Raw genomic sequence first — 24,782 nt, 5'->3', positions numbered from 1 at the left:
GCCCTCTCTCTCCAACGATCATGGCTGTTTTTTTCTTAGTATTTCTTCTCTTTCCATTTTAAATATGGCTTGCATTTGTATTTGTATTTTTTGTTCCCTCTGTATTAAATATGGCTGCGTTGGCCGTGCAGTTTTCTCGAATGCTCCCTGGCCTGTATGAGGTGGGGTTTTGAGGGGGCCTTTCAGGGGCGGGGGGTAGCCCTCGATCGTTCTTCTGTTGTTTACTGTTGTCGCTGCTCGTGGCGCTGCGCTGTATGTGAGTGTGTATGTGTGACCATGTATCCGTATCTGTATCTGCGCTGGCTTTTTTTATTGTTTAGCGTTGTTTTTAGCGTTGTTATCGCTCATTTTCACTTTAATGTAATTTTTTGTGTGCACTCTTTGGCGTTTGCTCTTTTGTGCACGCTGTTTTTCGGGCGGGGAGAGGGGAGTGGGAAGAGGGGGGGCATGGCCGCCATATTTATTTTCTGTGTGGAGAATGCACACAGTAAACAATTGGAGAGGCTTTTTGGGAATTAAATTCAAAGGAAATCATATTTGTTAAGCAGTATTTTTTAAGAGTTAATAATATGTTTTTAATATAGTATCTATTTAATTTCTAATGTTATTTTATGCCAAATAAAGCTAATAACACAAAACAAATAAATAAATTGATAAAAACATTTAAATATGTAAGAGTATTAGTTAATTTTATATATCAAAAGAATGCAGGAAGCTAACTTCCGGAAGCCTAATTCGCAATTTGGATCAGGGAACCAAAATTATCATAACTAAGTGAAAAATTCATTAATTTTAAATCGGAAATCGTTCCTGTGTTAGTTGTTATTAGGTTAACAAATCTGCATACTCTATTTACAATATTAGAAAATAACATTTTTTGTCAGATTTTGATGTAACCCCTTATAAAATTTTGAAAAAATTAAAAAAATATATATTTTTTTGCCGGAGATGGCTAGATCGATTCAGCTTTTGATGCTGATCAAGAATATATATGATTTATAGGGTCGGAAATGACTCCCTCACTGCTTTACAAGCTGCTGATTCAATTTGTATTACCCTGAAGGTTATAATAAAAACATGTATTATTTTCGAAAAACCCCTTGGCACCCCCCAATTTCTCTCAGTGCAGCAATAAACGCACTAAAAAGATGCGTTTGCCGTTGCGTTGCCGTTGTGTTATTTCCGAAATGCGAAAGTCAATGAACTTTTTCGGTGCTGTTGTCTACGCGTAGAGCTGCCGCTTGTTGTTTGCGATAACTATTTGGGTGCACTTTGTTGTGTGTTTTTTCTGTACTTTTCTAGTGTGTGTGTGTGTGTGTGTGTGTATCCGCTTAGGGGAGCAAAAAAAATGAAATGAAATTATTCCCGGGAAATTATACATATTTCCTTATCCGCAATCCACGAACCACAATCAGCACCCGCTTTTGCCAATTGTCTTGAATTTCTCTTTAGTTTTGTATTTTTTTTATATTTCTGTGTTATTTCCCAGCGAGCGACCTTTGACCCGCAGCTCTTGCAATTGGCAGAAAAGTGAAAAGATCGGAAAACTCAAGGGGCGGAAAAAATCAGCATTCTGCTGGTGCAAACGAAACCTCGATTTTCACACACTCGCCAAACCGCAGATAAACCCCAAGAAAATGATGCAAATATTTGATTTTCCCCTGGCAAGTGCATCATCATCCTCAGTACCCATCAATCAAAAGGATGCAATCTCCTGTGGAAACCCTTTCTCTAAACGCAAACCTGGGAAATCGAGAAGATCAGGGGATTGGTAAAAAAAATCACCCACGCAGAAATCGAAACCCAAAACTAACCCCTGCTCCTCGGCTGATTAAGCATTCACCTCGCTTTATGCACCTGGCAAGTGCGCAGTTGTTGGAAGGATTTTCTTTAAGGACTCTGTGCAGACAGGACAATATATATATATATATATATAATACTGATATATATCAGGAGGCAGCAATCTAGAGCAAAAGGGAAAATTGAGAAATTTATTGTCGCCGTCGGAGACCAAAAAGTCATCATCATCATCATCATCTTGGCGGCGCAATGTTGCAGGTTCCCCGATGCCATCTCCATCTCCATCTTGGCAAGACTACCTGCTGTGAGATTTACGTTTATGCATTTCATTTTGTCGTTTTTCGTTTCGATCGGTTGTTATTTTCCTCTATTTTTTTGGCCATAAAACAGGTCTTTGAAACGACTCTTACTTTATCAGCCGCTGCAGATCGCTGCACATTTAAAATGTGCATCCCGATCGGGATTTTTATACCCATTCCATCGACGATTCTATGCCCTATCCCGATTCTTATGCCGATCCCAATTCCAATCCCCTGGCCATTCCATTAACATTTCCAATCGCTGCGATTCAGCACGCCTACAAGATGTCAACCCATAAAAAAGTCACCCTAGCACTGAGAGAAATTTGATTTTCATAAGAAATTATTGTAAATAAAGTTGGTGAAAGTATATGCAATAAATCCTTAGGTATGCTCAAACCTTTATAAGACAAATTTAGAGATCTAAGCAATTTTTTTAAATAGAAAAAGGTTTCAGCAAATTAAATACACTTTCTTATCAGTTTGAAGGTACGCAAGGCTTGAAGACGTAAAGCTTCTTAATATCCTACAGCTAGAATCGTTGTTATATGAAATATTTGTTTTGTAATTATTATAATTACTAATTATCCCCTGTAAATTTTCCTCAGTGCATCCTATCAATCGCATAGAGGAGAGCCCAGCAGCGGAGGAGGCAAGGGTTCGCGTCGAGGTCAGGCCCCTAAACTTATGGTCATAATACGCACACACTCGGCAAATGCACAAAGTGTGTAATCCCCAACTCCGACTCCAGACAGTCCCAGTCCCAATCTTGAACCCAATCCCGAGCCCAGACCCAGTCCCAGGTCCCAGTCTCTGTCCCAGCGATACGAAATCTGGTCGGGCGGGTCTCTGGTCTCTGATTTTCTGACTTGGGATGCTGACTCTTGGCTCGCAAGAAAAACATTTTCACGACTCTCTTTTCCTTTCTTGGTGTTATTTTTTTCGTTCAGTTTTTTTTTTTTTTTTGCGGCCTCTATTTTTTTGTTGGTAAAAAACAAAACCTGCACAGGTAGTCAAGTCTCGGGCCTAAACCCGATTTTCCTCATCGCGTAATGCGTTTCGAGCTCTTCGGGGCTTTGGTCTTGGAGAAAAATGTTTCATTTTGAGGTTTTTCCTTTCCTCCGGCCTTCTTTGATTGCATTTTGGGGCAGCTTCTCATGGCTTAATTGGTCAGCGAAGAAAAAACGCATAGAGGCGGGGTCGGCGTCTTGGTCGATTGGCGTTTTGGGCCCTGGTTTTTTTTCTTGGGTATATTTTGTTATTCATTTTCTGGCTAGCGTCACCGGCCATTGCACCGCATGCAGATGCGTTTTTTCGACCTTTTTTCCCGATTTTTCTATTGCCCCAAAGTCAATGACTCTTGAGGCATTTTTCGTGGGCTTTGAGAAAGAAAGAAACGCTTGACAGATTCACACACGCATGCATTTTATGCACAAGAATTAATTTTCTTGGCTAGAAGGCATCAGCCAATTTATGGGGAAATATGGGAAAAAGATTTATGAAGTTCTAGACAAGTTTTCAGCTGATTTGATAAGTAAACCTCTCCCTGGGAAAAGCTGGCGAAAGTCAAGCCACCATAAACGGACAAACTATGCTCCTCTGATTGAGATTCATGGTTAATCTGATAGGACCAGCATGGCATATAGGTAAGCAACCCTTTTGGCTCCTAGGAGATGTCCCACTCCATCTCCTCCTTCTCCTGTATTCCCCTCCCGGACTGACCCTCATCCAGTGTCCGCTGACGGGATCATAATTAATGTCAAATAATTGGCGGAAATTTGTTTGCTATTTAATTGTTGGACTTTCACCAGGCACACACTCCGCACACTCTGCCCTTCCCCTACTCTTTTGCATTTCCAATTTATTTTTCACAATTTCCCAATCAATTTTCCTTTATTAGACGCCATGCGGGCGCATTTTGGCTGAATTGGAATTGCAACATTTCAACATCTTGGCGGCGGGCTTTGCCCAGTTTTTCACGCGGGTCATTGACTTTTCTCAAATGTTCTGTATTTTTCGGGAGCGCCGCGAATAAAATAAGCGAGTGTGTGTGTAGTGTGCGTAGCTTTTCCGCCATTCCCATTCAACGGAAGTCCATAAATAGTGCGTTGTATCTGTGTGTTTTTGTGGGTGTGCCGAATTCACCGTGGAAAACTATGAAACTGAGGAAAACATGCCAGGGAATGCATGCATTTCCCAGAGTCTGACAAAGACCTGCATCTTTTTGAAAGCGATTGCTATCGGCTATAGCCTTTGTCCTTGCAGCCAGGATTCGCGGCCTTTCCCATGAAAATTTTTATACCTCTTTTTTTTGGGAATATATTTATACCCTTTAGGGGGGTCTTGTAGTTTTTATTGGAGGTTTGTAAATAAATTTTGATGATCGTAATTAGCATAATATTATTTTGTGGCCATAATAAAGGCAGTCTTTATGCTATATAAAATAAACCTCTATTTATTTATAATTCCACACCCTAATCACCTTCCAGAGTATCTCGAATTCGTCTTAGAACTTCTCCTTTATTTCTAATCCCATCAGAAAATCAGAAACAATCCGGAGTCCGCCACACAAAAGACCCTGAAGTCAGAAATCGCTTAAGGTTAACACATCGCAACAATGGAGGAGATCGCTGCAAGTGTCGCGACCACTGAAAAATAGAGGAAAAGAATAGAAACCAGTTTTTCCTTGGACAGCCTGTACCTGTTACCAGTTCTCCAATATCTCTAACCAAGCCCTAAACTAATGGAGGGAGGATGCTGCTGGACTCGCTGCTGCTGAGTCAGCGGCAATTGCTAAAAAATAAATAAAAGGGATCCTGAGAGCTGCAAGATCGCGTAAGCATCGGGGATTCAACGATCGAAACAATTAACAACTGCAGGTCCCTGCGGGTCCCTGGGTCCCTGGGTCCCTGGCTGCAGGTGCCGAAGACAAACAGCAGAAGTCACATACTCCAAAGCCAGACAAAAAGTCAGTAAGAAAACATTAGCCAAAAAGGAAAAGCGGTGGAGGGAGCAGACCTTTAAAAAAAAAGGTCGAAAGGAAAACACAAAGAGGAAAGGACATGCGAGTGCACATTTTCGACTATAAAATTTATTCGCATTAATCGCCGTCAGAGATAAAATTAGGGAAAAGAATAGACAAGGACGTGGACCTTGAGGAGGGGCTAAGAGGTCAGGGTCTGGGACTGCGACTGCGACTCAGACTGGGCATGGGATCTGCTCTCGGGATGATAAGGCAACATTGACACCTTTGGCCAGGGCAGGTAGAAACTACCTGTCGAGGCATCCTGCGTCTGCCGATTGCGTGAGTCGCCCTTTTTTCCGAGTGCCATAAGGAGGATGGGGGTCCTTAAATGGAAACAAATTCGCAGTCCAAGGAGCTAGCTTGGTCAAGGATCCGGATAGAGGACAGGACTGTACCGCAAATACCTTAGTATCAGGAAAGGAAATGTATTTAATAAAGAAGGGAAGCAAACTTCGGGAAACCAAAAATTCTATATCCTTGCAGAGAAAATCCATCATAACTAAGTCAAAAACGGATTAATTTCAATTCGGAAAACAGTCCTATGTTAGTTGTTGATAGTTTTATAGATCTGCATACTTAATTTAAAATGTAAAAAAAATTCAAATTTTTAACAATTTTAACGATGTAACCCCTTAAAATTTTTTGAAAAAATTTACAAAAAAATTGTTTCTCTGTTTTATGGCTAGAAAGATTCGCCTGTTGAAGCTGATCAAGAATATATATGATTTATAGGGTCGGAAATGACTCCTTCACTAAGTTACAAGCTTCTGACTGAAAACACAATACCCTGAAAAGACATAAAAATTGACTATTTATTTATTTTACTAATTCTTTATTTAAGTTTCATAAAGTCAATCTTTTATGTTTTATACAAAGCGATGTTATCCATTCTGTTGGTTTTTAAACTTCAATCATATTAGTTTCAGAATTTTATTACTTTTGGTATGTTAATTTATTAACTTGTTTTTGTCTATTAAATATTTTTAAAATTTTAAGTTTGTGTTGCATTGAATTTATGTCAGCAGTAAAGTTGCTATTTTTGTATAAGACGCCTTTTAAAATTGAACAAAAAAGGCTATGAAGTATCTTTTAATAAAAGCAAATGCTACTTTCTTTTTGATTTTGTATTATTTTATAAGATTTAATATAGTTTTTCCTGTTCTATTATGATTTTATTATTTATTACACTATGAATGCCCTCATAGAAAAGCATTCATTCTGCTACCTTTTTTGGTTTTAAATAATTATAAAATAAAATCTTTAAACAATCTATAATATTTTCTATACTTTAAAATAAGTGCTTTACCATTCAATAACTTTATTAATTTGCATTATTGATTGAGCAACCATATTTGCTTCCATTTTGTCTGATATTTTCTTTTTTTGCTTTCAGCCGTGTGGCATCGTTTCTATTTCCGTAATGGGCCTGTCCCAGAGAGATGGATGCACAGGAGGAGGAGTTGGAGCGGGAGCAGGGGAGAAGGATACCCATCCTTCGGTGGCCAGCAAGGACGAGGGGGGCGGTGGCACCCCCCGCAAAGTGGAATGAAGCGTATGCGTGTGTAATTAAGTGCGCAAAAAGACGCAAGCGCAGGAGGCTGTTGGATTGCTGTGTGGGTGTGTCCTTATATTTATGGGACACACTTCCGTGTGTAGGCAAATAGGAAAAGCATGTTGTTGCTGTACTCCTAGGTGGTACTGGTGGTGATGGTGGTGGATAAAAATGTTGATGTAAATTGCAAAAAGCAGTTTTTATGTCCTCCGCCTCCCTCTCAGAAATAAAAAAATAAATAAACCTGAAAGCCTGTGAAGTGGTGCAAAATATTAGACAAGGGCTGTTGCCTGTTTCGTCCTTCGTCCTTTGATGTGCCATTGTTGGTTCTAGTTTTTCCTTGAGCCTCTAATTAATGCAGCTTTAATAGTACAGGTTTTCCCACACATATTTCCTTTGAAAGTGTTGGTCAAAATCGGTTTACAGAGGCGCGAGAATTTGGTAAACACTTTGCAATAATTTTCTCTAGATATTTTTGAACAAAATTTTTAATTTTTAAATTTTCCTAAAAGGTTTTGAAAAAGTTTAAATATTTATTAAGCTAATTCCATGGTCAGCAGCGTGGCACGACAGACAAACACTTTCCAATACTTTCTTTGGCTTGGCCAGTGTTGCAGAAGGCTTTTTATAGTCTTTTTCTTTTGACAGATATTTTTCTCTGGTTTTTTGTTTCGACCCGGAAAATCTGTAAAAGCTTCCCTAAAACGTTTGCTAAGAGAATTCCGTGAAAAACTCGTGGTCAGAAGCGCAAAATCGAAGAAAAACTCTTTGAAAAGTGAAAAATCGACGCAAAATGGTAAGTTTTGCATGAAAAACAGCCAGGACAAGTCGTAGAAATAGGTTTTTTTTCCTATTGGTAGAATTCTTTGTCGGTGAAACTATCGTTACCCACTCGCGTCCAGCCGGAGGTGATGCCCCAACCTGGGATGGCTGGCGTGTACACCAACCAGTTGCACTACTTCAAGAAGCACTTCCTGGACGAGCTCACAAAGAAGAAGTTCGCCTCGGACTTTATGAACCCGGTGGATACCGAAGAGTTACAGATCCCCCAATATTACACTGTCATCCATCGACCCATGGATGTGGGCACCATCACCAAGCGGGTGGAGAATAACTATTATCACGATGTGGATGAGGCCATCTCTGACTTTCATCTTCTACTCCGCAACTGCTACATGTTCAACGGCGTTGACACTGTGGTCTATCGCAAGGGTATCCAGCTGGAGAAGTTCTTTCAGCGAGTGATCAAGAACATACCCCAGGGACCGCCAGTGCCGTGCAACAAGGATCCCATGGCCACGTGCAAGCTAAAGATCAATCCCATGGCCGCATCCGTGGAGCAGGAGTGTCGCAATCAGCTGCGAAAGCTTCAGACCTTCACCAACCAAGCGGAGGCCACGGCCCGCAATTTCTTTGGACCCAAGTGGAACTCTTTCTCTGCCAAGCTGGACAAGCAGTTCTTCAAGTCACTCGAAGAGTTCCGCTTCCATGTGGATGGCATGTTCAAGAAGTATCACGATCAGGCTAAAACAATCTATGAGAAGGTCTACGATCAGCCCGGTGGCTATCAAGTGAATAATAGCTCCATCTCCCACTCTTCTGCCACCTCCAACCGGTCCACCTCAGATTCCTACATTACCATTTCGAGAGCGGAGGCGACTGACCTAATGCGAACCTTCCAGTTTGCCCAAAACAGCCTTACTCAGTGCATGAAGCAGCCCCATAAGGTGAAGGCTCTGGTTGAGACTTTATGTAACACCATAGGCCAGTTCAAGGTTAAACTGGAGGTCATCGAGACAGCGATTGCTACCCAGGACACAAATATGAACATACAGAACTCAACTATTATTCAGGAGAAGGAGATTCCTGCCGGGCTCTACCTTCCGACCGAGGGCCTTGAGTTTCTAGTGGACACACCGGATGCTGGTTTGTCGGAGGATGACCCGAAACTGGAACCTATCGACCAGGATGAGCGACGCCACATTCAGATGCTCTTCTGCACGCTTCCCGGTCCGGCGATGCGTGAAATATGCGGCATAGTCCATGCCAACGAGGTTCTAATAAGTGATAACAATGGTGCTTATAACTTTGATCTTAACAACTTCGAATTGGTAAATGCCCAGATCATGAAAGCCGCGGTGGCCAGGGCCTTGAAGCTCAATGGCAAGATCTACCTGCCGCCCGATGAGATGGACAATGCCGGGCGCCTTGGCCACAATCGCCGCAAGTCCAGCGGGAAGAATAACTATAGTTTCAAAGCCAATGGCAACCAATGTAGGGGCAAGAAGAGGTCCAAGTCGGCAGATTACCGCTCAGATGGAGAGACTTCATTAGGTGGGGAAATTAAAAGGAAGACGACCTGGTTGAACTCAAACCAAAACCCAAATATACCAGAGTTGCCTATAGATATATATTCCAAAGGTCACAAAAGTGGAAAATCAAAGAAGGAAGGCCACAGGGTGCCAGAGTCTTCCCAGAACCCATACGGAAAGTTTCCCATTTCCGCTGGAGGACCGTTCAACCGCAAAGCCTCCGAAAGTCAAGACCGTATGACCCAATCTAAAGGCAACTTAAAGTTGGTACCGCCTGAAAAATTATATTCTGAAAACCAATGGACACACACAGGCGAAAGGCTTTCCAGGTGCGACTACCCTTCACGTGGACGTGGTCGTGGTGGAGTTCGTCTTTTACCGCCAGAACCTCTGGCAAAAACTGAGCAACTGTTGGCAAAGTTTAAGGCTCTTGTGGATTCCAGCACCGATGACGACGACGACGAATACGAAGTCGACAACGTTTACAACAACTATAACTGCAAGAATAATCACAAAAACAACAATAACAACAACAACAACAATAACTACACCAACAACAACAAAAACTACAACAATAACTACAACAACAACACCAACAACGAATCACCAACCACAAGCAACAAATCGTCGGCTATGAATAGCAAGAATCAATCAAATCCGAAGAATCCCCAATTCCTGGCATCGGGAAATGTCCTTACCAGGGATCTATCTTTAAGCAGCAGCAGCAGTTCCGACGAGAATTAACCTGGCATATACACATTTCTATAACAATTTGTATATTTATAAATTTTCCCTAAAAATATTATATCAAAACAAGTCATTACAAAATAAAATATTAACTACACCTAAAAGAAAAACGTCTCTTGAGGAAGCTAATTTAAATACAAGGATAAAAATAGTTTGTTAAATAATCCTGTTTCCATATTTATGCCTGAAAATGATTAAGGAAAATTGCAATCTGTATTGGGTGCCTCTTGGGATCACCGATCTCTGCTGTCTTTGCTGTGATCACGTAGACCTCGGCGAATTTTCACAACAAAATTATGCAAATTTTCCAACTTTCTCACGATCTGAGCAAAAGGATGTTCGCACTCTACCTGACACCCAGAGGCGCATTGCAGTCAAACTGGAGCGGAGATCAGCGGAAGGAGAGGAAAATTTGCATAAGATTTTCACTTGGCGAAAAGGGGTGAGGATGCGGCACTCTCATTTGCATAAGAAGCCTCGGCTATTGCGAAAGACTGCCAAAAGACCAGAGCGAGAGAGAAAGTGAAAACCAAAGGAAGAAAAATGGGCAGGAAAATGGTTAGGGAAAAGGGAAATGCCGCAGAGAGACAGGGGTTAATTACGGGCACAGTGGACGACAGCGGCGCCTTGCTCACAGCATGCCGACACGCTCGCACCTGAGAGTCAGAGTCCCGAAGAGTCCCTAGAAGAAGGTCCTGTGTCCTGACTGGCAGCAGGGGGTTGAACAGGGACGGCGATAGTCGCCGCTCATTTGCATAGGGATATGAGATGTGCATGCAATTTACATTTACGAAAAATTATGTAAATCACGCGTGCAAAAAGGAGACGTTCTCACGCTTCCTTCCTTGGCTCCTTCGGCAAATGTCCTGGCGAGTGAGTCCTAAGTGATCAAAGGGTGCAGCAGGAGCAGGAGCAGGGACAGTGTTTGGGTTTCTGCACACCGGGCAACAAATCAATTTTGATCGATTTTCATTTAGCCTTCGATTGATTTTCACTCATTTGCATATATTTTAAACCAAAGAGGGACCTCCATCCTTTTGATTTGCTTTGATTCTTATGTTAATTCTTCCAGGACAGGCTTTGGTTTTGGGTTCTTAGAAAGGCTCAGGCTTTCTTGGATAACCTTTTCTTTGGCAAAGATTTTATTTATGCAAATTTTTTTGGGTAAAGTTATATAATTGATTTATATTTTAGGATTTGACTGGCTGTTGGTGAATTTTATATAACATATAGCCTATAAATTATTTAGACCATTTTAGTCAACATTTATAAATAGTTTAATATACACTAATTATAAAGTGTCCTTTTGGAATTGTGACGGTAATAATTAAACTAGTTTTCTATATTTTTTAAATAATTTAAGAATATATTCCTAATAATCATATTAAAGTCATTTTTAAGCTGGTTTTATTTGCTTTATTATTTATGTTTCATAGTTTATGGTATTTCTCTTCCTTTATAATATCCCAAACTCAATTTTAAAGCAAAAAATATCATATATCTTCTCTTGAGGCCTATTTTCTAGCCATAAAATTCCAAAAAACCACAGTTAAAGCCCCTTTTACAATGACCATTCTTATTTCTTTTATTACAGACAATTAAAAAGCTATAAAAAGTTGCTGAAATCACCATATTACCTCAATAATAAGCCTTAAACAACAAGCTTCTTCTTAAGAAACCGTCCTTATTGGGTTTTCCCTCCGTATTTTTGCCAATGATTCGCCAATCCTAAGCCCTCACCCCTGGCAAGTCACCACCCCGTCCGATGACAACCCCTAAAATCCTGGCAAAAACTTGCAAAATCGCCAATGCGATTCGCCAAAAGGCCAAAGGACTCGCCTTGAAAACTGCAAATTCGCACGGAGACAGCCAATGCCAAGCGTTTTCTCACTACCTTTCCAATTTTTGCACCACCCCGGGGAAATGAAAACTCCGGTAGAGAGGGAATTTTTCCAACTCCCCTCCCGGAAGCAGGATATGAACTTTGATGTTGCGCCCCTGAAGGAGGGCCATAAAAAAATCCGCAAAACGAGGGTTGTCTCGTAAAGTACTTATCGAAAACACCCCAAAAGACACCACCCTCCCCGGCCTCTGCCAGCACACACGCACACTCATACACACAAACACACACACACACACACACGCATTGTGCATTATTAAAAGTGTAAGCTAAAAGTGGATGTGGCATTAAAATGTGGAAGTGGAAGTGGAAGTATCTGGCAATTTCGCAGCAGAACAACGCGACAGGCCGCATGCAAATTTTTTGTAGCTGTCGTCCAGGGGTTGAAAGCAACCGAAAAAAAAACCGGAAAATAAAGTTAAAGCTGCAGTGGAAACCTTACTATATTATATATATATATTTTGGTTATTTTCACCAACCCCCCATAGATGTCCTTGTTTATGGTAAAAAGCGTTAAAAATGCGACAGGCGCGGAGCTTCTGTATTTGTGTGCGTTGCCTGCAATGTGTTTTCCCGCTCTACTGAATTTTCGCGTTGCGGTTTCCAAGGGTGGGCCATATTTTTTCTGCTTTTCCTGTCCTGTCCTTACGCATTTTTCTCCCCCCCGCAAATCGGAAAACAAAAAAATTAAATTGAGAACATTTTTTTCGGAATTTTAAGGAAGAAAATCCATTTAAGCCGATGACATTCTTGGCAGTTTTCGAAGGGAATGTTGGTTTTTTGATTTTTTAATAGGGCTTCCTTTGGTTTTGTTTTTGAATTAAGATGAAAATGTTTTAATTTATAATTTGGAAAGCGTTAATAAATATGTAGGGGAATTTATAAGGAGCTTTTCCCCAAAATATTGCAAAAATTTTGATTATTTTGTTAAAAAAAAAAAACAGAATATTAGTTAGTTATATTTGTTATTAATATTCAAGCGGATATAATAATATAATAATTATATATAAACCTACAATTCTTCTACTATTTAAGACTATTTATTGACATTTTACATGCTTAACCTTATAAAAACATATATAATATTTTAAAGAATAAATTTATTATCACACAATTCTTTCCAAGATAAACCCCCAAACATAAACCCATTTCCCTGCTCTTATTACAATATTCTCAAATTTTTCCTGTGCACGATCTTATTTACCGGGAAAAGGTGGAAATTCTTAAGCCTTGGCAGCCCCCCAAACAGAGACTTTTCTTATCGCCAGGCGGATCTGCAACTGTCACTTTTCCATATGAAAACAAGGACACAGGACAGAGGACAGCGGACAGGAGACAGGGAAAACGTGATGTCTGTAAACACCCAAAAAAATAAAGAATCGACAAACATTCGCTGCTATCGCGGCTATATTTGGCATAAATTACACGCCGAACGCCATAGCCAGCGACCCTTAGAAGTGCGGGTGGAAAAGGAAAAGTATCCCTCGGATTCGTTTTCAGTTTCACCGTTTTTTATGCAGCGAAAAAATAGAAATGAAAATGAAAATGAACATGAAAATAGATATACGCGCAGTCGTTGCGCTTCACACGCGCAGGGATCTCGGATCTCGGGGACGTAAAAGGATCCAATTACAAAGGATGTCGTCTGGGAACTTTGACTCAAACTCGAACAATGCAATGTCAAGATGAAATAAAAAAAAAAACTGAAAAACCAAACAAAAACTGTTTGAATTTGTCGCATTTTCGAAGGGACAGAGCGTGTGTCAGTCGCTCGCTGTGTATCGATCCTGGTTTCACTTTCCGCCAGGATCTCTTTTGCCATTGTATTTGTATTGTCTATTTTGGAGTGCGGGTCGTCCTGCTGGTCCTGCGACGTGTGCCGGAGCGAGAGGGGGCTACATACTGGCCCTCGTATTGACTCCTTGACCTCTGCGGGCAAATTAGCCACGCTCAATAATGAGATACATTGCATGCAGTCCAAGGGATAATGATAAATAGATGCATCACAGAGGGTCAGGGTCGATATTATGCAATATTTGAGCAGATAATAATTAATAGATGCATCCTGGAGAGGGTCAGGGTCAATAAATTGCAATATTTGAGATATAAATGAGAGAAATATGTGCTATACTGTATAGGGTCGAAAATTACTCCTTCTAATTAAAATAATAATACCCTACAAGAGTATATAAATGTAAATAATGATAGATGATAATTTAAAATAATTCCAATTGTTCCAATTCCTATTTACAAATCATTTCTATTCCCATTCAATCAAAACAAACCCCGCCAAACGCTTGCATTCCATACATTACTTCCCCTAAGAGAGCAGTTAAGCAGTTACAAGCTTTAAGAGTACCAGAGAAAAAGAGTAAAGGAAATCTAACGGCGCAGTCTGCGGCCGTCGAAATTCCATAACAAAGAAAAGGACAAGAAAAAATATATGATCTTCTCACTCACTCTGCTGCTTACGCCTTCTGCAAGTCCAATCGGCGAATGCGCTTTACTTGTCTCTTCCTCGCTGAAATTCACGCAGGTGTTACACTGAAAAAAATGATGGCCATTAAATACGAGTGTTGAAGCACAATAAAAAAAATTTTAATGTAAATAGTAATTACAAATAAAGTATTAAAGGCAATTCAAACAGTTCCGTTTTCTATTTTCGAATCATTTCTATTCCCAATCAATCAAAACAAACCCCGCCAACCGCTTGCATTCCATACATTACTTTCCCTAAGAGAGCAGTTAAGTTACATACAAGCTTCAAGAGTACAAGAGAAAAGGAGTAAAGGAAATCTAACGGCGCAGTTTGCGGCCGTCGAAATTCCATAACGAAGAAAAAATATATGATGATCTCACTCACTCTGCCGTTGCCGCCTTATGCAAGTCCAATCGGCGAATGCGCTTTACTTGTGTCTTCCTCCTCACTGAAACTCGCGCAGGTGTTACACTGAAAAGAATGCTGGCCACAAAAATACGCGCGTTGAACCACAGAAAAAAAAAAAAAAAAACACAATTTAAATACGAAACCGAGCCGGTTACCGTCTCGGCACTTGGTACAAACACTGCCACTTTTGCAATTTTCATTCTCTCACTTGCACATTATTTTTCTCTGTGTAGGCGAAACAAAAATTGCAGACGCCGCAAGCCGTGCATAGAGTTTTCGGTTTTCACTCTGGATTTTCGCACTTTGACCCGTTCCCGACCCTCCGGTGGGTGGATTTTCACGGCGGACCACTTAACTCGCGAATATCACCGAAAACGGCAATTTTCCCGGCCGTTTTCCCGCTTTTCGCGAATTTTTGCGAATTTTTCCGCGGAGCTGCGTGTTGACCGATCGAGAATTTTCTGCTAATTAACATTTAACATCCTGCAGGCGCTGGACAGCTTACATTTGACGCGCTTACAGAGCGGTTCTACACGTTTACAGATACATGGGAAGTCGAATTCTCACGTTTGGGGTCAAATTCCCACTTTTGGGGTCGAATTCTCATGTAAAAGGTAAAGCTCATTAACAGATCGCCAGATAGCAGAGGAGTGAGCGTAAGTTAACAGAATTCTCGTGAGCGAGTGCGAATGCAAAATGCAAAAGAAATTGCGGAAATGATGGGAGCATCGGAATGCGGCAAAATAAACGGGAGCGAGAGAGCGACATTCTCTCTTAGATGCTGGGCAATAGAAATTAGAATACCCTACAGGGCCTTGTACGGGCATAACAACATATTGTATTAAAATGGCATGTTACTGAGACGTTGCACTTGCTAATTTGCATTATTTCAAGTCTAATTTTAATAAATTAATTATATTTTGCATTCAAAATATGCATTTCATTTAATTGTATCTTAAAACCAAAGAAATAAAGATGAAATTAAGAAAAGCTTTTATTATAGAAGGGACATGAGACGTTGCGCTGGCTGCATTAATCTTAATATGCCTTTTTTTAGGTAAATTATTATTGTTATTGTTTTTGTATTATTGTTTCTTACAATTTTTAAAATGAGGTAAAGGCTCAGCCAGTATGTGACAAAGTTTGATGACTGCATTTAACCCATTTCTAACCCATTTTCATGATTATTTCGAGTGTTAATAATTAAATTCCAACAACTATAATTTAAAAAGCATTTCAAATGATTATTTCAATGGCATATTCGATGATCGAGCACTGCTGTCGTGGCAATTATGCAATCTCTGCTGCTGCTGCTGCTGCGTGGCCAGCATTTAAATTTCTTATAAAGGGTGCAGCCCGGCACGATCGTGGCCAAAATCGTGATGTGGCGACTCCAGTTTTGTTGGTGCAGGCCCCCTCCGAAAAAAAAACAAGAAACATGCCACTCCACGAGGCATGCAACAAATAAAAAGTATCTCTGTATGTGTGTGTGTGTGTGTGTGGAGAATCTTGTGTTTTTACCAATTTCCCCTTCTTCCAAGAATGAAGCCAAAGATGGCGACTACGCGCTATCGCTGTTTATTGCGCTGCCCCTCATTCTCCAACTTCTCTCACTTGTCTCTTTCGCTCTCCCCCAACTCCGGCAGCTCAAAGTCTCTTTCCCCCCACCACCTTTTGCATTCTGTTTTTCTTACGCTTCTTTTGTGTTTGTCTTCTCTTCTGCATTTTTGTTGACATTTCCAGCAATGTTTTTATCGCGCCTAGTGCCATCTCTTTCTCTCTCTTCACTCCAGCCGTTTTCCATGTGCATGTGCGAGTTTTTCTCGAACGAAAAATTAAATGCAACATTGCGTCGCCGCGACTCAATTGCGTGGTTAATGCTAATTATTTGTTATTCCACAGAGGAAAATGCAGGGAAAACGGAGAAGGAAAACGTCGAAGAAGAACTAGAAATGGAAAACGCATACAGACAGTTGTAAGTGTGTGTGTGTGTGGTTTTTTTTCGGATGACACGCACATGGGACGTGGGACGTGCAATTGCTGGCGATTTCCGGCCGAAAAAAAAAATGTTTAGGAAAAAAATATATAGAGAAACAGCGAGCGGGGAGTCAACTGTACCCCGACAGCGATCACAGTTTAAATTGGCTATAATGACCTTCGGTGGTTAGCTGCAAGAGGGGTTTACAAATTAGGAGAGTTTTCTTGGACAAATTCTCCAAGTAACTTTTCCAAACACCTTGGAAATATTTGGAGAGTTTTTGACAATAGGAATATATCTAACATATTTCTTTAATATTATATTATATCTTTCTAAACTAAACTTTTGAAGCTATTTGTTTAAGAACTTACCTATAATTTATCACAATTTAAAGCTAAAAATACAAAGTCTCTTAATAAAATGCAAATCTTTCAAAAATCAAGTTCAAAATGCTCTCTTTCCTTGAAGATATATTAAATTAATCCAATATATAATACCCCTAGTCACTTAATTCATAAAATATAACCCTAATTGACATATTACCGACTTCGTTATAAATGCAAATAAAACCACAAAAGGGGTTTTCAAAGAGTTTTCGGCAATTTATCGATTGTCTTTCCCAGGCGACATTGAGTGATACAATACCCTCTGGAGTGTGCGTGTGTGTGGCACTTTGATTGTAATTAATGAGCTGCAATATTTATTTAATGGCAAAAGACACTTGGTCGAAGATCCCTATAATGGCCTGTCACTCACTCTAGGGAACACTGAGGTCTCTTCAAAACTCCGATATATTTACAGAATGTATCTCTAAGAAGTAGAAATATCAGCAGGAGAAGCCCCGAAGAAAACCCAACAGTTGTCTTTGTTATTTTGCCTGGACAATGGAGACAATTTCTCGGCCACTTGTCAAAATAATTTGCGCCTGTCTCTGGACCTTATACACGGATATATATGTATATATATATAGGTAAGTAAGTAGAATGCGGATACCTGCCGTGCAATTGTTTACTTAGTTGCACTCGCCACCGTGCGACGAACGTGTGAAATGTGTGAGAATTTATTGAGCAAACTTTGGATGCTGTCCAGCATCTTGCTGAAAGGTATATATTTTTTATTTTAGGGATTATAAATGTACCTAGAAATAGTAAGTACAATATTGAACATATTATTATAAATTATATTATATTTTTATGGTAATTTATTCTATCCCTTTAAAGGTTATTTTATAATTATAGTATCTAAAAACACAAATTAGAGTGAATATATTAATAATATTATTATATTCGTATTCCTTGAATCGTTATTTTTATAGGAAAAATTTTCGACAACTCAAAGTTTAAAAAACTCAGAACTAAGCAAAAAATGTATTAATTTCAGATCGGAAAACTGCCCGATGTTTGTTTTTATAAGGTTAATAAATCTGTATACTCAATTTAATATGTAGAAAATTTTACATTTTTATCAATTTTTGTAAATATTAATGATGTAACCCCTTATAAATGTTGAAAAAAATGGAAAAAAATAATTTTTTTTCCTATATGCCTAGAAAGATTCGCCTGTTGATGCTGATCAAGAATATATATGGTTTATAGGGTCGGAAATTACTCCTTCACTAAGTTACAAGCTTCGGACTAAAACTATAATACCATTTTTTGAGTCGATATAATTAATATTTTGATGTAACAATTTCTTCAACAACTCAAAGCTTAAAAAACGCATAACTAAGCCAAAAACCGATTAATTTCAATTCGGAAAACAGTCCCATGCTAGTTTTTAATAGTTTTATAAATCTGCATACTTAATTTAAATTGTAAAAAAAATAAAATTTTTAACAATTTTAACGATGTAACCCCTTATAAAATTTGTAAAAAAAATATCAAAAATTTATTTTCTTTCCTTTGTGCCTAGAAAGATTCGCCTGTTGATTCTGATCAAGAATATATATGATTTATAGGGTCGGAATTGACTCCTTCATTGCGTTACAAGCTTCTGACGGAAATGTAATATCCTGCAAGGGTATAAATATACGTAACTTATTAAAAATAAAATATAGACTTTACCCCTTTCTTTAATACCTTCAAATGTCTCCTGACTCCGTAAATATTATCTCTATTTTTAGAAATCCTATTTACCAAGATAAAATATGTAAGAATTTATAAATTTTCCAATCCTTTCCTATTTAATTTTTTAGTTATAAAACATAAAAAATAAGCAAAAGTTATTACAACTAATCGCAGGCCTAGTAACTCCAATATCCATTAATTTATTAATATTTTATTAACTTGTATCCCTCCTTTATAGACCCAGTACACTTCCTAAAGAAGGGTTATACAAACCCCAGATGCTTGTGCAATTAATGCGATTATGGCATGCATTATGTGATTTTCCCAACATTTCCCCCCCCCCCAAACTGCAAAGCAGCGACAAGTGATGGCGCAGTAAATTCCCGAAAAATTATCACCTGTGATTCCAGACAGCAGCAATAGTTCAATAACCCAACAAAAGGGCCAACAGAAGAATGACGAGAAATTATGGCAGGGCACAAAGGCCAGCAAGGACGAAGGACGAAACCAAAGCGAATGCACAAATCGATTGCTGCTGTGCTCCTGCCACAAGGACGGGGGCGACATGCAACAGGATGCAGCAGTCGAATGCGGGATGAAAATCCTTGTATCCCAGAGAATCCTGGGAAAAGTTAACTTTTTGATTCGATCGAGGAACAGAGAATAAAAGGGGCGCAGACCGAGGATCACACGGAAAAGTCACACGGACTGAGGGAATACAAAACAAAAAAGGTGAACATGTTGCAAGTCAGAGGAACACGCAGTTGCAATCGCAGGTTGCATCGAAATTTTGGGGGAAAAGGGTCCCCAGGATAATGGTGAAATGTTGAACAAAGGAAACAGATTGGCTCGGCGATTCCCTGGGATACAATAACCTTTCTTTCAATTTAATGATTTGTTTAATTTTGTGATCCGACTCGCGGGTTTGTAACTTAACTAGACAGTTGGATCTTTGAAAGCATTATCTTTTTTTTTTTGCAAAGCTCCGGGGGTATGCCAAAAATATAAAGCTTTATAAAGAAAATATTTTAGCATAGAGCTTATTTTTTATGGAATTTTTTAAAGCTTCAATCTGTTAAAACTATTTACTTATTGAAGTTTTTAGATAATATTGATAATAATAAAGATTAGGGTATTTTATGGCTGTTAAGCTTGAGCTTATGATCTAACTATATGTATGTTTATTAAGATTTTAATTATGAAGATTAAGCAGAATTCTTTGTCTTTTGTAAGTTGTAAATTCTTTGCCAGCTTGATTTGTGTTTAATTAAAAAAAGCTTTTCTTTGCCAGAATTCTAAAGAATCAAGTAAAATGCCAAAGCTAAAGAGAAAAGGCTTTTGTAAACTAAAATAAGCACAATAGATCTTTAAGAAAGGAGTGCTTAAAGTCCATTAATCATTTTTATGATGGTAAAGAATATGTTTTATACGTTATTGGGTTTATTAACATATTAGCAATTTGATTTAAAAATATAATGTAGACGAATATAAGACAATAAAGAAAATAAAAGACAGTAAAAATTAATTAAATGCAGTTTTCGGTGAATTATTAAGATATATTTCATAACTATTTTATTTTATTAAATTTAAATTGTATTTCTAGTGATTGTTTAAGTAAGTTCTTAGCTAAAAAGCCATCCTAACAGCTCTTTGATCTCTGAAAATGTTCCCTAACTTGCTATTCTTTTCCAGAAAGCTCTTTTTTATGAATTCTCCCGTAGGAGAACCAGCTCAGTCTTCACTATTCTCTCTCTTCTCTCTCTCTCTCTCTCCCATTCCAACTAGAACTATGTAGAAGACACGTGGTCGTCTTCTGGGGCCAAGCTGGCGACTCTTCTAATCGCCGCAAATCAACGAAACACTACCGACCAAAAGCATATTTTTTTCGCGCAAAAATGGCGACACAAGTTGTGCCAAAAATAAGCAAAAGCCCCCAAACTGGCACTCATACACTCAGCAAAAAAAAGCTTTCGTTTTGCTCGTTTTGTTGTGTGCAAAAATCGGAGTCTGATTGGTCGGCTTGCGAATTTCGGGGAATTTCGCGAACCGCGAGAGCGAATCGAGAGCTTGCACAAAAGAGCTTCGTGGAGCCGAAGGCCTTCGGCTGACAGTCGGCTCTTTTCGGCTCTTCTCGGCCCCTATCGGCTCCTACATCGGGTCCCGAGAGAGAGTGAGAGAGAGTAGGCAGATTGTTTACGCAATTTTGTTGTTGTTCGCAACTAGTTTTTGCGTTGTTTTTTCCGTTTTTTGCCGGCATTTTGCTCTTGAAATTTGTTGTTTTCCTGCTTTTTTTTCTGTTTTCGCCAGCGAATTCAAGTTCAAGTTTAGGGACGGCGGGAACGTTGTTATTGTTACTCAATTTCTATCATTGTGGCGTCGTGCTTTCGCATGGAATTGTATCTGTGTATTTGCGTTTTTTGCTAGTGTGTGTGTGTGTGTGTTTTTGGATTTTTGGGTTGTGGTTCTGTTGACGCAACTGGTGGCTTTTAGAGGTTCTGATGGCAGAGCGGTTTCCGATTTACAGCAACTTTACATCGAATAGATACTTTGTTTTTGGGGGCTATGGATTTTGTTATACTTAATCTTTCAGATAGTTTTTGGTGGCTAGAAAAATGATCAATAAGTTTTTTGGGATAAATGAAATAAATTTAGGTAACTTAAATATATTAGATAGTTGTAAAAAATATTTATATTTCTAAATTTTGTATTTTTAAGGATCGTTAAGATAGTTTTCTTTTATATTAAATTAATTACAGCATTTATTTTAGTATCTATTATATAATTCATTATACTTGTTATAACTTTCATACTCAAAAGCCACTTTCTTATGTTATTTTGTTACATTTTTTATTAATTACTTTTAAACCTTTTACAAGCTGTAAATATCATTTGTTATTCCACTGAAATATCTCTCCACATTACTCAATTAATCAAATACTTAATAATCTTTAGCTTCTTATACACAAACACATTAAAAATCACACTAAAACTTAATGCGTATTAGAAATATGATAAAGTAACTCATATTTTTAACTGATTTTTATTAGTTTAGGTATTATTTTCCTCAAATATTAAGTTATAAACAATATACCCCTAGATTTACCCTGCTTTTTCTTTGATTTTTGCAACCATTAGCTTTGTAAGTTGATCTTGTAATTTACCATTGAGCCCATCGTCCGTCCTTCCCCGTATTCACGTAGTCTCTATCTGACCCTGGCCCACCAAGTTTTTTTGTTTTTCGTGGTAAACAACGAGAACACACACTCGTGAATTACAACAAATTTTGCCACAGAAAGCAACAACAATGTGTAACCAGAGACTGCTTTTTGCTGTAAACAAAAAAATTGTGTAATAATCAAGCAGGGAGGAGGAGGAGGAGGAGGAGGAGGAGGAGGTGGAGGGCTGACCCTGAAAAGTGCTCGACAGATAAACAAGCCAACTGGCGGTTTAGTTTCTATTTTTTTCGATTCTGCTGTTGTTTACTAGTTTTATTTTTTTATGTATTTGCAAAATTCTTACGTGGGCCCCAAGGGCCGCTGATAATTCCACTTCAGCAAGCTTTCCCCCCCACCCCTGTGGCCAGAATTCTGAATTTATTTCTATTTTTCTCTAGCTTTTTGTTTTGTTTTTGTTTTTTGCTCAATGAGTCAGTATATAGACGAAGTATATAATGTACTAGCGAGACATGTACAGTCGAAGCTTTTTTCCACACACGCCATTTTTTTGCGCCACAGAGAGAGAGGGAGAGAGAGAGGGAGAGAGGGAGAGAGGTAGAGAGAGAGGAGGAGGAGGAGAATCGGCGAAAAAGAATCCAGCGGAATCAGTCGCCGGGAACTGCTACTGAGAAACTCAGGCAAAAAAAGAATATTCGGCAGTGTCAGTCCCTTTGGTTAACCGTGAACCCAAGGTCAGTGTCCAGAGAACTTTTACAGCGACACATGTAAATGTGTTGCCTACCCTGCCCCGCCCTTTCAGATACACGACGACCGCGGGGAGCAGAGATACTCAGATACTTAGATACGACTCATCCATCCAAGCGGTTGTAAGCTCCGCGAAACGCTTCCCAGAATCTGTGTCCGCTCTTTTTTTGTTTGCCGTGTGTGTTTTTTGCGGCATTTTGCCTGACAAACTCAACGCGTACACCTCGCACCGGGAAGTGCTGGGAAAAGCAGTGAAAAACCCCAAAGAAAACCCTATGAAAATCCCCCAATAACAGTGAAAACTTAAGCACAGAATGGCTGCAAAAATGCTTAGCTTGAATCCAGTGAAAACGTGGCTAAACTATTTGCGAAAATGTGAATCAAACTATGGTTAGAATCGAATCACTCTACAAAGAGACCCTATAAAACGTGTTCTACGAACGCCCTGAAGAAGCCCCCATATCTTGCAGATACCAACAATCGGAAAGAAAAACAAAACCAGCAGGGGAAGGAAAAACAAGGTACGTACTGCTGGCATGGAAAATTCACCATGCTTGACTTGAAATTTCCCTCCAAAAATTGCTAAAAATAAATAAAATTAGGAAAAATGCAGAGCTGCAAAACGCACCCCATGCGCGGCTGCTCTAGTTGCCTGTACTTTTCATTTCGGGGGCGTGGTAGCGTGGTCGGTTTCCCATTTTCCGGCCTCTCTTCTATAGTTTTTCCCATTACCATTACCATTTCCACATGTGCAGGGAGCGAGGCAAACTGCAACGGCAACTGCAACTGCAACTGCCACACTCGAGTGGCGCTGGCTGGCGGCACAAATGGCATGGCAATTGCCCCGTTTTTATACATCTATGTATTTATTTTTAGCCAGCCAGTATCTGCGCGCTACATGGACAGCATATGTATCTCGTATCTGTTTGTATCTCGCTGTCACTGTATCCGTATCTGCAACGACAAACCAAGGGTATATGACATTCTCTCCCAAACATGATCATTGCAAACACGAGTTTTATATCTGTCGAAATAAGTTCCCCAAAAACAGATATAACGTTGTTAATACACTCAAGAAAATCTTAGTGATTTTTAATAATTTAATGATGTTTGTAAGGGAAGTTTATTTTAGCTTAGATCGTTGAGTGGTTTAAGAACTATACAACTCTAGGATATATCTGGAATTCGTTTTTCCCTAAAATATGTTTTAAAGTGTTGGTTTTGTTATAAAATATATAATTTATTTATAATCTTTCATAGAAAATAGCTAGTTTTCTCCTTGTATATAAAGTTAAAAAGGTTTAAAAGCTTAAAAGCGAAAAAAAGGCTAAAAACCGGCAAAATAAAAGGTGCTAGTTTCTCTCTGTGTATATTTATTACTTAAATAATAATAAAATAAAATATTTCCCAAGAAAAACCCATCTAAAATCTAATTTCAAACAATAAATCTCTATAAGCAAACTAAGAAATAAAACCAAATAATTCTAATATACTTTATTACCATTAATTAATATAAATAAATTAATGCTTATACTATTTTCTCTCTCTGTATGTGTATTTATTGCGCGAGAGTATCTTTGTATCTTTGTATCTGCTTTAGCCAGCGAAAACGCTCACAAAATGGCCGACGCAATGCAAAGTTGCAGTTGCAATCGACGTCCCCCCAACCCAAACCCCTTACCCTTACCTCCCACTCCTCCTCTACCCCCACAGCCCCCTCTCCACACACACACACACGCTGTATCTTGTTTGCTTTCTGCCTTTGCTCTTTCTCCCGTCTTTCTGTGTTTGCTTTCGCCTAATTTTCGGTGCGTTTTTTTACACATACAAAAATGTTGCTATCTCCTCTGAGTGTGTGCGTGTGTATGTGCGTTGCAAAAGTGCAATGACCCATGCGGAGCGCTCCCCCCTCATGCGCCTCCGCCTGCACCCCCTTCCAAGCAGGCTTTTTTTTTTGGAAGTCGTCTACGTGCTACTTTCCATAGTTGCAGCGGCGAATGACGCGCGCGATAAATTTCCAGCGATTCTCCATTCTCCGCTGGTTCGCTTTGCCGCTCTTTGCTCTCTCTCCACTTTAGTATTCGTATTCGCTTTTCGGCGTTTTTCGTGGTCTTCTTGTTGCATTTTTTTTTTTTTTTATTAATTTTCATCTGCTGCGCTTTGTTTGCTTTTCCGACTGTTGCGCTGCCCACACACACGAACACTTACACGCACACACAAATGCATAAATTAATGTGTATCTGATAGATAGTTTTCGTAAATTTTTTGTTTTTTGCCCTTCCGCCGCGAGAAATTT

General features: G+C 39.2%; 1 protein-coding gene and 1 long non-coding RNA gene across 2 annotated transcripts in view; one reads left to right on the top strand and one right to left on the bottom strand.

Moving 5' to 3' along the window:
* LOC147644493 (uncharacterized) overlaps positions 1–14,621 on the bottom strand; it is a 93,714-nt gene extending 79,093 nt beyond the window's left edge. The window contains exons 1-2 of the long non-coding RNA XR_015270371.1: positions 14,499–14,621; positions 14,096–14,179 (exon numbers count right to left, since the gene is read on the bottom strand). This is a non-coding gene — a long non-coding RNA (uncharacterized LOC147644493). The remainder of the gene's footprint in view (positions 1–14,095; positions 14,180–14,498) is intronic.
* On the top strand, positions 7,252–9,737 carry tbrd-2 (testis-specifically expressed bromodomain containing protein-2). The gene is made up of 2 exons (XM_086827382.1): positions 7,252–7,472; positions 7,537–9,737. The coding sequence occupies exons 1-2, from the start codon at positions 7,470–7,472 to the stop codon at positions 9,730–9,732; spliced, it is 2,199 nt and encodes a 732-aa protein (XP_086683508.1). The 5' UTR covers positions 7,252–7,469; the 3' UTR covers positions 9,733–9,737.
* Positions 14,622–24,782: the final 10,161 nt, after the last annotated feature.

This window comes from Drosophila serrata, unplaced genomic scaffold (genome assembly GCF_035046125.1).
Source record: "Drosophila serrata isolate PLE 108 unplaced genomic scaffold, ASM3504612v1 contig_165, whole genome shotgun sequence".
NCBI classification, from domain to species: Eukaryota; Metazoa; Arthropoda; class Insecta; order Diptera; family Drosophilidae; genus Drosophila; species Drosophila serrata.
Note: the sequence above shows the minus strand (reverse complement) of the source record. Positions and strands in the feature narration are given on the sequence as shown.